At 43.5% G+C, this 17563-nt stretch overlaps 1 protein-coding gene across 2 annotated transcripts in view; it reads right to left on the reverse strand.

The window, feature by feature from the left end:
* Positions 1 to 14065, reverse strand: part of NT5DC1 (5'-nucleotidase domain containing 1) — a gene marked incomplete at its 5' end in the record, with an annotated part of 119670 nt that extends 105605 nt beyond the window's left edge. For both annotated transcript variants that reach the window (XM_082855922.1, XM_082855921.1), the window contains 4 exons: positions 4417 to 4523; positions 6695 to 6766; positions 8175 to 8266; positions 13973 to 14065. In XM_082855922.1, coding sequence (XP_082712048.1) covers positions 4417 to 4523; positions 6695 to 6766; positions 8175 to 8266; positions 13973 to 14065 — 364 coding nt within the window. The remainder of the gene's footprint in view (positions 1 to 4416; positions 4524 to 6694; positions 6767 to 8174; positions 8267 to 13972) is intronic.
* Positions 14066 to 17563: the final 3498 nt, after the last annotated feature.

The following is a 17563-nucleotide window of genomic DNA, read 5'->3' on the forward strand; positions in this document are numbered from 1 at the left end:
TGTCCCTTGGACTGACAGCTCTGAGAGGTGTTCTCTGCACTTCTCCTCAGGAGTCCCGGTGGAATCCAGCTCCTGCTGTTCTTTCCTTCCACGTCACACCCTCACAGCTATCTCACTCCCGCATACTGCGATCAGGAGCAACCGCTCTGCTCTGAGGGGGAACGTAACCTCAGAGTCCTCTAGAGAACCCTCGGTACAAGGAGGAATCCAACAGAACCAATACATGGAGTCAGATTTCAGTTTAATGTTCAGAAAGTACTTTTCAAATGGTCATAATTACTCTTGTGCAGAGTATTGGTAACTGCCTGATTCTGAGTCCCCACTCCTCCCATTTGTAAGCTGTGTATGAGGTTATGCAACACAGCTGCCTTGTTCCTTAGTGTCCACTAAGCACAATGTCCAGCATATTGCAGGCACTCAATAAATGTTTGTTGAATGAATGAATGATCTAAAAATAGAGCGGATTACTGTCAACCCTTGAACAACATGGGTTTGAACTGCATGAGTCCACTTATACATGTAGTTTTTTCAATAGTAAATACTATAGCAGTGCATGATCTGTGATCTGCAGTTGGCTGAATCCACAGATGTAGAACCTCAGATGGGGAGGAACCCCAGGTAGGGAGGGCGACCATAAAGTTATACTCAGATTTTTGACTTCACGACGGTAAGTGTCCCTAACCCCTGAGTTGTTCAAGAGTCAACTATATTTTGGAATGAAGAAGTGTCACGGGTGAATTAGGAGAAAACTCTCTGCAAGGGCCAGATGTCTATCCCTTTAAATGCTACTTAATGCCCCTCACGTCTTCATGTCAAATTATTAAGGATATATAAGGAATAAAGTCAAAGTTCTGTTAATTCACAAAATGGCTGCATAGGTTTGTATGTCCTTTCCCTCAGTTAAGAATATTTTGGTTAGCATAGTCTTCCTGTCTTTTACTCTCTCACAGCTGAAATTGTTGTGGGAACATCTCAGACTCATTTTCATTCACAAGAAAGGTTAAGATGTCTTTGTCAGCGTGAGGAAAAGCGGGAATTTGGAGGAAAGGGAGAAGCTATTCCACGTACGCTTGTGCCCACACTGCTATGCTATGAGACCAAACACTCCAGTGCTGCAGGGACCAGGACAGTGGGCACAGGTTCCCAAGGCTCACTAACCTGCACTGTATCTAACCTCTTGGCCTGTGACACCAGAGTGACCTGCCTGAACCAGACAGCCAGCTGTCTTGGGCACTGTGGGAGCAGGAGGTGTGTCATCGTTGTACCCTTGCTTTTCCCCTCCCTTTTTCTCCTTTTGTGGGCATTAATAGATGAAATTCAGTTTATGAGTTGAAATACGGATTATGAGCCTTGGTTGAGGATCTAATCAAACAGCTCAGGGGTTGGATGAGAAGGACTCATTGACTTCCACCCTCAAGGCAAGGGGCTGATGTCACTTGACTATCAAAAATGGGCTAGATGACCACCGTGTGGACATAACAGGGTTTGTGCAGCTGTGACATGTTAACAGTGCCAGGCTGCTCTCGATGTCTCTCCCAACATCAAACTCACAGACTGTGCTCATGAAAGCTTTGGCCCACAGCTCACTGGGCAGACAGAGGGCAGACAGCTCACTGGGAATGAGGTGATTACTGAATTTAGTTCAAGAGAACAAGCCTCTGAATCAAGATCGAGTCCTATAATCATTCAGCTTTACACACAGAAAAACTGTTCCACCAAAACCCACTGCCAACACCTCAGCCTTGCAAACCTGTGTACTCTTAGTGATGGAGGAACAAAGGCATATGAATGACTGAGGGGAAGAGAACAATTCATGATAGTGTAAGTTCCCGCTTCTCCTGCAGACAAGTGATATCATCTCCATTTAAAGATAAGGAAAGGGATGCTAAGAGTGGCTTAGTAATTGACCACATGACTTTAACCAACAAGTAACAGAGTTACTATCAACCAGGACCGTCTGGCTCCAAGCGCCTTGTGATTTCCACTAGACCAAGCTGTTTCTGCATAATCTACCAGTATGGGAAGAAAAAGATCAAAAGGACTTGCTCTCTGGAAATTGGCTGGTAAGAAAAACCATACTCATGCCAAGGCAACCACGTGAGAAGTGCTTATCAAATAACCTGTCAATAAAATGTCTGTGTCCATCAGTGCTTCAAATTCCCTAAGTGTACTGGTAGGGATTTGTACTTTACAACTCTCTACTGAACTCTGAACACGAATATACTCATTGTAGAAAGAAGTAGCCCATAAAGAATCAATTGGAGTTCCTGAAAATAAAGGCCTTATTTGGCAATATTTTAAACCTACATATCCGTAGGGCAACTATATTTCTAAAAATTTACCCTGGATATATTTACAAAAGTGCAAATTATACATGTATGAAAACGTCACTGCAGGCTTGTTTGTAATGGTTAAACACCGCTCACAACATAAATGTCCAATGCGAGGACACTGATGAAATACATCACGATGTAGGCCCTGGATGGCAGAGCATGCCTGCATTGGAAAGAATGAAGTACATCTGTCTTTGTGCTATTGTGACGGAATCTCCAAGATGTAGATGAAAAAAAGCAAAGTACAGAAAAAGTATGATCCTTTTTGTATACTTAAAAAAATAAGCTTCGGGGAAAGGGGATTGTGGGGGACAGGGGTTGAAAATAATTACTCTTCATTTCACTTCTTTCTATAATATTTACATTTCCTGATCATATGCTCCCATTATTTTTTTTAGTATAAACAAAGTTTAACTGGAATCACAGGCCATTTTTTCCTTCTTTTATGTCTCTACATTAAGAAAAAATGTGTTATGTTTCAAAGGCATTAGCTTTCTCTTACTATTTTGCAGAAACAGTAGGCTTCTATTATGTGTCACAGCCCCATCACTGGGCACCTGGAGTGGAAACACTTCCCTAACCAGCCCAGTTAGGAGTAAATAAACTCCAAGACCATACTCAGAGCAGCACTCCTGCGTAAATTACGCACCACAAGGAAGTTTTGATCCTGCGTAAATTACGCACCACAAGGAAGCTTTGGATTCTAGGAGGCAGTGCTCTCTAGTGGGCAGAGCAGTGGGTAAACAGGCGTGTTGTGTTGGGTGAATGCTTTCTTTTGTAGCTGGGAAATACTTTACTTCTTTAAAATACTCCCGATTTCTGAATGGATGTCAGAATAAAACACTTAGCTGGGTGTCTACCTTTTCTGGGAGAAGGGAAGAGTTTATAGTTAACCCATGAACAATGTGAGGAGGGGAGGTTCGTGGCTCTGACCTCCACGCAGTCCAAAATCTGAGTATAATTTATAGTTAGCTCTCCTTACCCGCAATTCCACACCCACGGATTCCATGAACTGTGGATCGTGTAGCACTGCAGTATTTACTATGGAAAAAAAATCCACGTATAAGTGTATCTGAGCAATTCAAACCCGTGTTGTTCACGTGTATTTACAACTGCCTACATCTGGACAGACAACAGGCGTTCCCTATCACTTGAGTAAAAAGGAAATCAATCCATTTAACTTCTAGCTATTCTGAGTTGAGATGTGTGAAAGCATTCTATACCTAACCACAAGGTGAAACCTCAGTTTTTCCTATCAACTTATTTTATCAAGATAACACACATTTCCTGACATTTTCATCTCACTACAATAATAATAAAAAAAAAAACCCAAAAGATAGCAAATGTAACAAACAAAAACACAACAGTAATAAGGAATAACTCCAACTGTTTTCCGGTTACTACATTTTCTAAATGAAAATAGGTGCATTTCAAAACTGTAGTGTAGGAGAAAATGGCAAAAAAAAATTAGAACAAATGAAAAACTAACAATCAGGACTTTTAATAAGGTCCATCTGTTTATAATAATGTTTTAATGATTCTTTACTAATTTATGCACATCTGTGTTTATAAATAATTTTTGAAAAATTTTTTCATGTTTACTCACGGTGAAGCTCTTTAAAGAGAGTTCGAAAAATGTGTAAAATCACTTGGAATAAAGGGGAAAAAAACCAAAGGCAGAAGGTACTAGAAATGGCAGTAAAGAAAAGAATTCTAGAAAACAGGAGAGATGAGTAATGTGGGGAGAAGTGGGGGACAGAGAAACAAAAGTAAGGATTGTGCATGTAACAAATTGATAAAAATACAGAATAAGGAATGTATTATTCCTTGTTCTTTACTCCAGAACAAGTGCAACTAGAAAGGTGAATCAACAGAACATTAAATAAAACAGAACCAACTGCCAAAGAGAAAATCAGACACGTGGGAAAAAATACATCCTATTCCTATGAAATCATAGCAGGTCCTTTGTGGGTCCTGCCCAGCAGGGTGCAAGGAGGGTCTTCTTTGTGTCCTGACGTCCCAGGCTCAGGGTCCAAAACAACAGGGGAGGGAATGGCAGTGCTGCCCCTCACATGACCCATACCTGACCGGCAGGCCATTCCCAAGTCTGGCGTGAAGTGCTTCCACTCCTTCCTGCCGTACTCCTCCGCCAGCACCTCTGGAGCCAGCATCTTTGTGCCGTGGCTTGCCCTGGTTTGGGGAGATGAGGCACGTGACTCATCAGTGGTTCTCCTGAACACCCCCTCCTCCAGCCTTATTATTGTTAATTCACCCTGATACTATGAAAGGATTTTTACAAAAAAGGTTTTCAACTGGATGACTTCCCCATTTAGGGTCCTATATGGCATTTCTCTTGACAGCTCTTATTCTTCTCCATGTCACCCATCAACCAGCAAAGTGATCAGGGGCAGCTCACTCTGAGGTCAACGCTGTGGCAGTTGCCCTGGACCAATACTATAAACCACAATTTCTCTGGAAGAAATATGACGACTTCTTGCCTAAGAAGCTGTCAGTTAACCACGCAGATAAGATTAGCCTAGCTGGAACAATGAGGAAACACTGCAGGGACTGGGTGGGAAGCTGGGCTGGCAGCAGGAGAGAAAGAGCAGCAGTCAGAGCACGAGCTGCGTCAGGCCCGCAGGAGCAGGGAGGTGCCTGGCACCCAGGGCCGGCGGCTGTGAGCACAAGGGACTTATGAAGATGAAGGTGGGGTAGTAACATGCCACTCAAGGACACCACAGAGATAAAAACACAATGGGAAACAGCAAGACGAATGGGGCAAAACTTGGAACAGGAAGACAAGAAGGTAGCTATTTTTTGTACTCGAAATACTGCTTTTGCATCCGTTGGGCCTGGTTAAGAGAATCTTACCCTGTAGAGAAACAGTTGATATTTTACGTTGTTTACTTTGAGAAATTATAATGCTAGGGAGTATTATTAGTCTTCTCTTGGTGTTATATTGTGGTAGCAAAGCAAAACGAAGGAAAAGGAAATGAAATAAGAAGGGCAAATGGAGGAAAATCATAATCGGAATCCTATTTATAAACAAGTTAATATTTACATAAAAGCTACTATATGTAAGGGTGGAGGAACCTTGAGCAAGAAATACGATCAGAAAAGGAATCTACTATATTGTTGGAAAGCAAGCATCAAGGACATAACCTTGTAAATTCAAGAGAAGCTGCGGGTTGGCCAGAACTTGAATGGAGACGGTCAGACCTTGGGAAAAGGGTGTTGGGAGTGGGGACCAACAGACAGATGTGACAATAAAAGAAAGAAGCAAAACTGTGGAATGTGTTCTATTCTTTTAACCGTGATTGAAGACAGCCAAATACACTGTAAGAATCTGAAAGTGGCATTTAAGGTCATGGTCAAAGCTGCATTGTGTGTGTGTGGTGTACACACACAAATCAATACACACACTCTATCTCTAGTTGCCTGAGAAAAAACATGCAAATGAATTATAAAATAATCAGAAGTGGAACCACACCTGGCCTAGCTAGCTACACCTTAGGGGCCGGTCTGGGGTAGAGTGTGAGTCTGTACTGTGCAAAAAGAATGATGTACCCAAAGGGAGAGTGTGTACAAGGGGTAACCTGTGCTGAGCATCCTCTTCGTGAACTCTGACCATGTCAGCATAAATCATAAATCGTACAACTGCACAGCCATGTTAACTGCCTGTACTGTCAGTACTGGGGGAAAATAGATGCTCACTCCATGGTACCCTCTGTAAGACTAAGGGCAGCGATGGCAGCTGCTTCTCAACTGCCTGCCCTACTCTTACTAATACTCAAAGTGTTGGACTCACCCTAGGAGGAGGGAAGGAAAGGGAGTCAGCACTAAGTTTGGGAGGGGGGGAGATACTTATGAAGGTTGGAACAATCTAGAAACACTTCCAGAAGGAGCTGAGACACAACATGGGTCCTGCATGATGGGGGCGAGTTTGGATAAATGGGGGAAGAAAGAGAGGTGTGCCTAGACCACCAATCCCCACCCAACATCCATTCTCTCCTTCTTCCTTAATAAAGACAGCTTCAATTTTACTCCAGGTTAGCACAATATAATTCCCAGGCTCTGTGGTCAAAGAGATAAAGGAATTTATTAACATTCTACTGTATTTCCTGAAAATATTTCTGATGAGCTAAATTTAAAGAATTAGACCTTTCAATCGAATGCTTCCAGATTTATATTTAAACGGCTCAAATGATTCACACAAAGACATGCAGGCACATAGATAATCTGCCATCTGACTGACTAAAGTAATAATCTTCTTTAACCCATACCTTAACTATCAAATGCTACATGGTAATAAAATGTCCTGGAAAGAGTGAAGCTTTGACTTCACAACTAAATTTTATTACCTGAGCACAGTGCCATTATCTGCAAGTTTAATGAAGTTCCCGTCTTCCAGATCCAATGCCAAGCCCTTGCAACTGAGATAGAAAATTCTGATTACCAGTCAATTCACAGTTACCTAACCCAAGAAATAAAAATTTATATTTTCAAAAAACTCACAATGCTAAAAAAGGACTCTCCCACCCAAGTGAATGCTATGTTAATCAAACAAGTAAGAATATCAATTCTAAAATTAAATATCATCCTCAGAGCAAGTACATAAAGAAAACTGTTATGTGGGCAAACCAAGGACAGCATAGTCAGTGTCTAAAATCTTTGAGCTTTTAAAAAGAGGAATAAAAAAACTCACAGAGAACAAAGAATAAACACCATTGTATGCCTCTGTTAAAATGTACAAATGCTTTCCATTAAATAAAACACACACACAAACACACATTTGTATTCTACAAGTTGAGATCTTGGCCAGAATCTTTTCTGTACTCTTTAGAATCTGCCTCAATTTAGGTCGGGTTATAAGAACTAGCCCTCTGGACTACGCATACTATTGAAAACCACTAAAACAAAATCAAATACTAAGTTTTGGGTTCTTCACTGTAAAAGACTTATGGGATTTGGGAAGAAAAATGGGTACAGATTCATTATCATGAGTAATAAAAGCAAGAAGGTCAAACGGCCACCAAACACCAAGGGAATTAAAAAGAAAACGACAGGGTACTTTAGAAACATTATTTACTTTGGTCCACAGTAAAATTTCCAGAGTCGGTGGTTTCATACAGTAAAATATTTCTGTTTCTTCGTTTGCTAAAAGGGATAGATCAAAAAGGACTAACCAAACACTGGAAGAATGTATAACAGATGAACTCTGTTGTTCTAGAATTATTTCTGTATGCATTTTTCATGCGTTTCAGGACTACTGTTATTTTTCAACTGAACAATTTAAAGTGGTTTAATAGGACTCTTGTTTGTTTTATTGTTTAAATGAGGAAGAAGGACAAAGGAAGCCTTGGAAAGTTGAGACTCCTAAGCCAGGAAGGGAGTAAGCAGTCAGAGTCTCAGACATAGGGGTATCTACCCAATTACAGAAAAACAAATGTCCCAATTCAGACACCTATTCAAAACATGATGATTTCCTCTTTTCTTACAGTTCTGTATTTGAAGGGCAATAAAAGAAAATTTTTTAATAAAAGATGTAAATTTTAGACAGCTCTTAATAACCTCTCAAACTCTTAATAACGACAGACTTAAACCATGTAAAAATACTCAAATTAGTCACATATGCTCTTAGCTTATTTTCATACTTAAACAAGTCTTAAAGTAGAAAGGACTTTAATTCATCAAACGTAAAACTTTTTAATACAGAAGGCATTTTGTCCTTTGACTCAACTTCAGATTTCACTTTGTTTCCATAGAAGAGGAAGCATTAAAATTTTATCCACAATAATTAAAAATCAGAAGGAATGTGCTGACCTTAAAAAAGCTGCTTACCAGAAATCCCAGTCCTCTGGAGTCACAGTGAGCAATTCCTTGTCATACCCTTTCTCCTTGACCAGGAACTGAGCAAAGCTATTATAAATGAGCTGTTAATAAAAAGAAGGAAAAAAGACAGATTAAATGTAAAATTCACTATTCATTCTTAGCTTCACAGACCTGAAAACCTAATGGAATCAGTCATGAGACAGGTGGGAGGGAATCTGTAGTATCTGTAATTGTGAAGCTCTGCAGGTTAACACTCCGTCCCCAGCAATTTACCCACTCCTGAGAGCCCCAGGGAGCTGCTGTGTCTTTTTTATTCCATCAGTATACAATTATACCACCAAGGACAATTATTAATCTTACTCCCAAAGCCTAATGGGTTGGAGATCATTAAGACTTGACAAAGCTTTGTAAACTGATGTAACAGATCTCCAGAGGATAAACATAATGACCACTCTATCATCACATCCATCCTCCATCCACCCTTGCTAGAAAGGCCCCATGGCGGCTGATAATACTAATTCATATACTGGGCCCCACAAAATGGAGGCCACCCCACTGGCCCAGCTCTGGTCACAAATCTAAACCTAAGACAGTGTGCGCTTACACAAAACCCCTGTCAAGGAGACCTAACATACACCAATCACAATCCTCCACGTCAGCTTTAGCTCGCTTACCTCACCCTAGAAAAGAGGACCTGCAGTGCCTATCAGGGAATCCCTGACCTCTTAGCCAATCATGCCCTATTTCTGTGGTGCCTCTTCTAACACTCTATAAAACACAGTCTTGCCCAAAATCTCTGGGGGAGAGTACTCCACTGCTTGTGGGGCACTGCACTCTCCCAATCTGTGGATTATCTTCTCCAAAGGAAGGACATCAAACTCATTACTTACTACCTTATTTTACTTTTGTCATCTGACACAGGGGAGTCTCAAAGAGAAATACACATAGGGACCAGGCAGGTACTCTAAAGAAGGAATCATGGTACCTCCATCAGACAAAGTGAGTATCGTTTTTTCCCACCATAAGAAAATCTAAGGAAACAGGAAAAAGGAAGCCTCTGGAAGCAAGCACAAAGACAAATGCTCTGCTGATGGCTGACAGATCTTTTCATTCTCAACAACAACAAAATGACAGGTTTTCTGAGACTGAAGAGTGTCCAAGGAGACACACTGAGCAACCTGACCCTCCTTCTCCAGATGTTAACCCATGACAGGTTTTGATAGCATTGGAATGGCACAAGGGGGAAGCGAGAATAGATACAGCAAGAGTTGTAGGAGGGCTTCCCTGGTGGCGCAGTGGTTGAGAGTCCGCCTGCCGATGCGGGGGACATGGGTTCGTGCCCCGGTCCGGGAAGATCCCACATGCCGCGGAGCGGCTAGGCCCGTGAGCCATGGCCGCTGAGCCTGCGCGTCCGGAGCCTGTGCTCCGCAACGGGAGAGGCCACAACGGTGAGAGGCCCACATAGCGCAAAAAAAAAAAAAAAAAAAGAGTTGTAGGAGAAGGCCTCCCTGAGGAGGTGATGTACACACTGACACCTGCAAGATGGAGCAGTTAGCTGGGTGAATCCAGCGGAGGAGGGCAATCCAAGTCCAGTGGGGCACACAGCTGAAGCTGGGGATTGGGGTTAGTCACTCAGGTACAAAGTACTACGGACAACAAAAAGTACACATCATGATCCTGCCTGCAAGGTACCAGTGCCCTGGGATTAAGAGATGTAAATCCCATGTTAATGAAAATCCTCAGATGCTTAGAGCAGTGCATGGCATACAAGTAAATTCAATTTAAGTATTGCTATTATTATCAGTCGGGCGCTGGTTAAAAAAAAAAAAAGGTCCTGACTTGTAGCATTTGCTCATTTTCATGGTATAGTTACCCCCACCATGGCCAGTTTCAAGCTATCAATGGTTACTGCACACCATCAGACTTGCTTCTGGTCAAAGTATTTATTCAACCTTGGACAACTGGAGTGTCTCATCCCTTGGCAATACTGATTAACATATGGGCATGTGATTCCAATGAGGTCAGATTCCTTCCCAAGAGAAAGGGCCCTTTCTAGCAGGGATGCCACCAGGGGTGTCCAGAGCTGCGTTCCTTACCTCTCCAAGGAGATGGTTCTGTAATAGGAGAGAATGGGGTCAATGTGTAAAGAGGAGCAGAGAACAGAGGTGCTGAGAAAAGCAGGGAATCTGTGCCTTTGAAAGCCCTCTTCTTGGGGCTTCCCTGGTGGCACAGTGGCTGAGAGTCCGCCTGCCGATGCAGGGGACACGGGTTCGTGCCCCGGTCCGGGAAGATCCCACATGCCGCGGAACGGCTGGGCCCGTGAGCCATGGCAGCTGAGCCTGCGCGTCCGGAGCCTGTGCTCCGCAATGGGAGAGGCCACAACAGTGAGAGGCCCGCATACTGGAAAAAAAAAAAAAAAAAAAAGTCCCAAGGCCTTGGTCCTTGAAGCTCTTCCTCAAATTATGTTGAGTCACCACAGAAGCCTTCATGGCACAGGGCCTCCACCACCCACCCCCTTGCTCTCCCAGCCTTAACTGCCACTTACTTTCTCAACAGTCTCACCTGACTAATAATCACACACAATCCACAGCGGGTGCAAACTGGTGCCCTGTGGGTCCTACGCAGACCACAAATTATATTTGGTTCCCACTGAAGGCTGCCAGATAAAATATGAAACACCCAGCTCAATTTGATTTTCGGCTAAACAACAGATAATTTTATAATTTTATAGTATGAGCTTATCCCATGAAATATCTGGAACACCCATATACTAAAAATGTTTTTTTTATTTGAAATTCAAATTGAACCGGTGTCCTGTATTTTTCTTTGCTACATCTGGCAACCCTATAATCCTGCTGTGTTCGAAAATGAGCTGGCGTTTAAAAATTGAAAGACTTCTCTACAAGCTTAGATTTCTAACTTGTCTTGAGAGAATTAGATCTGACAAGACTGAGCCTCTACCTACGCCCACGGCAAATGCTGGCAGGAGTTGAGCACAGCTGCGCTTGAGGAGGGGCGTGCGCGCACTCTCCCAGCCGCACGTTTAAGTTAACTGCCTGGGTCCAGACACTCCTGAGTCAGCAACTCCAGGACAGCACAGGTGTCATCATTTCTACGATGCTTTTCCTGAGCCCCCCAGTGAGGCGACACACCCAGTTTCACGTTTGCACGACACCCTGCACTTAACTAAATGCCTATGAGACTGATATGAGAGGCACGCGCAGTGATCCATGATGCAGCGCCACTGCCATCTCCGGCATCTTCTCCTGCAACGCCCCACCTTCTGCTTGACACCCAGCAGATCCAGGCGCTGTTTCTCACCTTTAGGTCCTTGCACTGGCCATACTTCCTCTGCCAGAAATGCTCCCCTCTGCCTCCTCACCTGCCACTTGTAACTCCTGTGCTGGGACCCAAGCATCACTCACTCCAAGGACTCTCCTCTGGGATTTGCAGCACACATAAAGCCTGGTGGGAGGTAGCAGAGACCTGCCAGCTGGACCACCTTGCTGGGTGACCCTGGATAAGCTACTTATCCTTTCTGTGACTCAGTGTCCTCATCTCTAAATGATGATAATAACATCTAACTCACATGGTTGTAAGGGTCAAACCAGTTTATATAGCATAATGCTTATTAGAATACTGGCTGTTAGTGCTATCTTCAGTTACTAAAATCCCTATTATTTATGCAATTGTTCCACAATTATTTATTGAATCCCGTACGTGCACGCAGTCAGCTTGGCACACAGAACACACAATAAACTGTCACATATACTGATGTCAAGGGGTCATGGCTCTAGGATCTAGGGAAAGATTCCAGCAAGTAAACAGGAAAATTTAATGCAGTGTGTAAGTACCGTGAGAAATTAAGGTTTTTATGGAAAACTGCAGATGGGATAGGGACAGAAAGGTAAACTTTAGGGGGTCAGGCTACTTAAGATGAGACCTGCCAGCTGAGAAGTTTGTGTGATGAAGGGAGGAGGGCCCCAGGCACAGGTAACAGTCAGTCAGCAGCAAGGACGAGGCAATGCTGCCCTCAGCACAGGGGACCAGAACTAACCTTTCAACACCTTTACCCATTACAAGGCCACCTGAAGACCTGTGTTATCTCTGTATCCCTAACTCTATTATGGTGCTCAGCACATTGTTGGTACTTAATAAAAGATTTCTGAACCAAACAGGATATAAAACGCACTAGGTTAATGTTTTCAACCTTTAAATATCATTTATATTCGAGGTTTATAGCAAAGAACTCTTGTCTTTTAACGATCCTGTATTCTGAAATTTTATGCTCACTCATGCACAAAAGTGGCTCTAATGACAATGGTTTTAACAATATTTCCTTCAAATGAAGGTGACTAGGGAGGAAATGCAAGAAAATGTTAATCAGGAGAAGATTTGAAAGGCAAAGGGAAGGAAAATATGAGTCAAAGACCTAGAGGAACCAGTAGCCAAGGATCAAGAAGTAAAGTCTCCTCAACTCTCAACATGACTAAGGAAACACCTGTACAGCAGGAAAGCAGGAAAGTATAATAGAAGGAACAGTACACTTCTTTTTTTCCACCATCTGTACATAGAGAACATGAGTAATTCACTGTTTTGACCTTTGAGGGGTACCTGAACTGCTGATTGGAACACTGACCTCACCATACTGAGGAGCAGCCCTTGCTGATGCCTGCACCAGCGGCCAGGAGCTCTATTCATAAGTGGTCAGGCTGGGGAATGATATGGGTGGTGACTATAAAAGCAAACACTTGTATGTGTCCAACACAGCTCTAAGCATTATACATCCTTTACCCTTTTAATCCTTTCAACAACCTTTCCAGGCAAATCCAATTATTAGCCCCATTTTACAGATAGGGAAACTGAGAATAGACACGGGTTAAGTAACTTGCCCGAGGTCATAGAGCTAGGAACAGAGGAGCTGGTGCCCTCTGTCTGCAGTCTGGCTGCAGAGTCCTCGCTTTGACTACCATAACCAGCTTATTTCGCTCGGATACTTACATATTTAACTAAAAAAAAAAAGTTAATTTTTCAAAATTAGTTTCCTTGTGAAACCAAAGGAATGGGGGAGGGAGAACAATTCACTTCAGGGTACAGGTGTGGAATCATACACACCCCACTTCCCCCTCCCTCCCTAAGTGCAGTGAGGACCCAGGCTGTTGTCAGGATTAGACCTTACTCAAGGTGCATGGAGCACGCAACAGGTGAGCAAAATTTATTTCCTTCTCTTGGCAAAAGGCAAAATTAGGGCTAACATGTTAATGACTTTTCGGTTAGTCTTCCAATACACCACACAATTTCTCCCGGACTGCAGTGTTTAAAAACTGACAGGCGGTCTCATGGACGTGCAAAAGAAAAACGCAGCCAAAGAAAATACAAGTCGTTAACCAGGTGGCTGTATCGGCGCTCTGCTGGTGGCCAGAACGATTTGCTGAGAAGTTCCAAGGCTGGGGATATGCAATGGACACCCCGAGTTCCCCTAGCCCCACCCTTCCTCTGACCCAGGAACCGTTTCCCTAACCCAGTCTTGCACGACTTGTCCCTCCTTCGCCCCTTTTCTTCCCTACCCATCTCTCAAACTTGGCTAAGGGCTGGGCTAAATAAGCCGGTACCCACAGCACGGGCGGGGATGGGGGAATGCACACTTCCTTCTGCCCCGCCTCGCCGTGGGAGGCCGAGTTCTGCGCAAAGGCGCGGCGGCTGCAGGGCCCCGGCGACGCTCACCGCCGCCTAAGCCGGGAGGAAACTCGAGCCCCAGCCGCCATGAATACTGCACGCCGTGCGCCCCGGCAGCCCGCGCCACTCACCCGGGCGCTCTCAGGCAGGTTGTAGCGACACAGAGTGTGGTCCAGGTCGAAGCCGACCACGTCGCAGGCGGCCAGGGAGAAGTGCTGAGCCATAGCTGCGCCCGGACCACCAGAGAGCTCCTAGACGCCGAGAGGCGACGAAGAGCGCGAGGGCAGGACGTTGCGGTACTACCGGGCAGGACGCGGCGGGGCGGGGCGGGGCTGCGGCCGCCCCCTGAACGCCGCACCGCTGCCCCTCGCGCTTCCCGCGCCCGCCAGCCCCGCCCCCGGCCGCGCTTCTGCCCGCCCCTCGCGGCCGGACTTCCCCGCACCCCGACTGGCCGGTTCGCTCCCCAGCTTTCCGCTGACACTCCCAGGCCGGCTCCTGCCCCACTGTCACCACCCTGACCCCCGCCCCGAAGTCCCGAAGGCGGGATGTGACCAGGAGCGGAGACGCTGCTGCAGGAATTGGAGGCGGCACTAAGCCCCTGTTGGCGCAAAGCCTTCGCCGCAGAATTAACCGGGCCTCCCCTTGGTTTTCAAGGCGCCAGGGAAACCAAGAGAATGTCAAGGTACACCTGACCCTTTACTCTTGTGTGCGAAATGATATAAGATTATGGAGAAAATTTTATCCACTAATATTCCCCTGACCCAATTAGCCTATAATTTGGAAGATTTTTTTTTGCCCATGAGATCTCTGACTGGATTCAATCAAAAACTTTATATTCTTTAGTAAATTCCTAAGTGTATTTGTAAGTAGAAACATTTCACCCCCTGGAGCGCGTTAGAAAATACATTTATTAGAAATCGTGAAGGACCGTTTTGCAAAATGACAATGATTAAGGAAACCAATATTGGTTGTTATTTGATTATCCTATTTTTTATTGTAATGCATTTTTTTCTATGAAAGGATATTAGAAACTTCATAGAACATACTACAGAAGAGAGAACTATGCAAACAGAAAGGTTTAAAGTTTATAGAACACAATAATTTGAATGACAGTGTTTTCAATTCTCTCAAGGACTGTTTATAGCTAGTATCATTTTAGATGGATGAAGGGCTAGGACTTTGAGATCTTTAAAATAATTTAAAAGAGAAAATACAAATTATTTAAAAGAGAAAATACAAGTCATTTACAAGAGAAAATACAAACATTGACGTTAAAAAGAGAAGATATAAATGTATTATCTTTGTACTGCTTCTGTTTTAAATTTAAGGGAACACTTTACCCAATAGAAAAAAATCAATAGTCATGACATAATGAAAATATAATTGGTTGAGAATTCCATTTAACCCTTACAAATACTAACACTTGTGGGGCTAATAGACCAACCAAGGAATTGATTTAGTACAATGAATAGTTCAATCTAGTAAGACACTTATTATACGTAGTGGACCTATTTGAATAAATTGGTAACTTGTTCCGTTATGACTTGTAAAAGCCCCAAACATCTCTCTGGAAGAGGACAGGAAAGAATCCTCAAGAAGATTGAGTGGGGACTTCCCTGGTGGCCCAGTGATTAAGAATCCACCTACCAACACAGGCGACACAGGTTCGATCCCTAGTCCGGGAAGATCCCATGTGCCACGGAGCAGCTAAGCCCGCGCATCACAGCTACTGAAGTCCGGGTGCCACAACTTCTGAAGCCCCGGTGCCCTAGAGCCCATGCTCCACAACAAAAGAAGCCACCACAATGAGAAGCCCCCTCACTGCGACAAAAAGTAGCCCCTGCTCACCACAACTAGAGAAAGCCCATGCACAGCAACGAAGACCCAACGGAACCAAAAAAAAAAAAAATTTATTAAAAAAAATAAGATTGATCTGTTCACTGATTGGAGCCCAACACCATGTCTTTAATGTCTGTGAATCAAAAAAGACAAAAGCTGGATTGTATCATAGCTTGTACCTATTTCCCTTTTGTGAGTCTATTGGCCATAGAACTGACCTTAGCATTCCTCTTTGGCCCCTGCAGTAGAGTGCCTGCCAAGGTCAAACTTTCAGGTAGACTACACATTGAAGGCCATAAGTCTCCTTGGAGGATATCTTGTTTTATTGTGGGATTAGGCACGTTAGGGACTTCCCTTAGTAACGTAAATGTACAAGTGCACTCATTGTTAGAAGGAAGAGTATGAAAGGATGGTTTTTTCATGGCATAAGTGTCCCTTGGACTGGAGAGTTGGCCCTTAGACCTGAACATGCTTAATAACAGTTGTATCTCTGCTGAGAAACAACTGTTATACATCTTATATTCCTCACGGTCTTGTGCTAGACAGCCTACAACATTTACACTTTGTAGGAGGGTTTAGAAAATTATCGGATCCCATCATCCTGAAAGATCTGCCACTCCTCCTGGAGCTCCACTCACATTTCTTGGCCACTAACCTCAAAGCTCAGTCTAATTCCTCTAAGAACACATGGGATGGTTTCCCTCTTTCCCTTCACTCCTTACATAACCCTGAACTTAAATACAGACATTAGCTTTGTTTCACAGGCTTATTTTCAAATGAAGATATTTTCTTTTTTTCTGTACATTAAACTTTTATCAAATGTAGTGGTATATCACCTCTTCTATTGTCAACCAAAAGTTCAATGTTCTACCCAGATTCCAATTAATTTCTGTTTCTTTGAGTGATATATAAAATATGCCAGTGTTAGGGACTGAATTGTGTCCTCCAAAGTTCATATGTTGAAGCCCTAAGCCCCAATGTGACTACATTTGGGTATATGGACTTAAGGAGGTAAGTATGGTTAAATAAGGTCATGATAGTGGGGACCTATCAGTATGGCTGGTGTGATTATAAGAAGAGGAAGACACAAGGGATGCACATACACAAAAGAAAGGCCACGTGAGGACATGAAGAAGGTTCAGCCTGCAAGCAAGAGAGGTTTCACGGCAAACCAGCCCTACCTACACCTTGATCTTTTTTTTTTTTTCCACATCTCTATTGGAGTATAAATGCTCCACAACACGGCATCAGTTTCTACTGCATGACAAAGTGAATCAGCCACACGCATACATACATCCCCACGTCCCCTCCCCTCCGACACCCCCACCCTACCCACCCCATCCCTCCGGGTCCTCACAAAGCACCGAGCTGAGCCCCCTGGCATCACGCAGCAGCCTCCCACCCTACACCCAGTACTGCACATTCGTCAATGCTACCCTCTCACTTCCTCCCAGCTTCCCTCCCCTACCCCCTCCCCTACCCCACCCCCCTCAAGTCCTTTCTCTACGTCTGCGTCTTTATTCCTGCCCTGCAACTAGGTTCATCAGTACCCCCTTTTTAAAATTCCATATATATGTGTTAGCATATGGTATTTGTTTTGGGGTTTTTTTTTTCTTTTATTTATTTTCCCAGAATTTAATTAGGCTGATTTTTGCAACAGCTTTCAAATTCTTTTTTTATTCTTTTTTTAATGGACGTGTAGCAGATGTACAATCTTATATAAGTTACAGGTGAACAATAGTGATTCACAATTTTTAAAGGTTTTACTCCATTTATAGTTATTATAAAATATTGTTTATATTCCCCATGTTGTACAATACAACCTTGGAGCTTATTTTATACCTAAGTTGATTTGCATTTTTTTAAACATCTTTATTGGTGTA

The sequence above is a fragment of the Leucopleurus acutus genome, assembly GCF_964270905.1.
Source record: "Leucopleurus acutus genome assembly, chromosome: 15".
Lineage (NCBI taxonomy): Eukaryota > Metazoa > Chordata > Mammalia > Artiodactyla > Delphinidae > Leucopleurus > Leucopleurus acutus.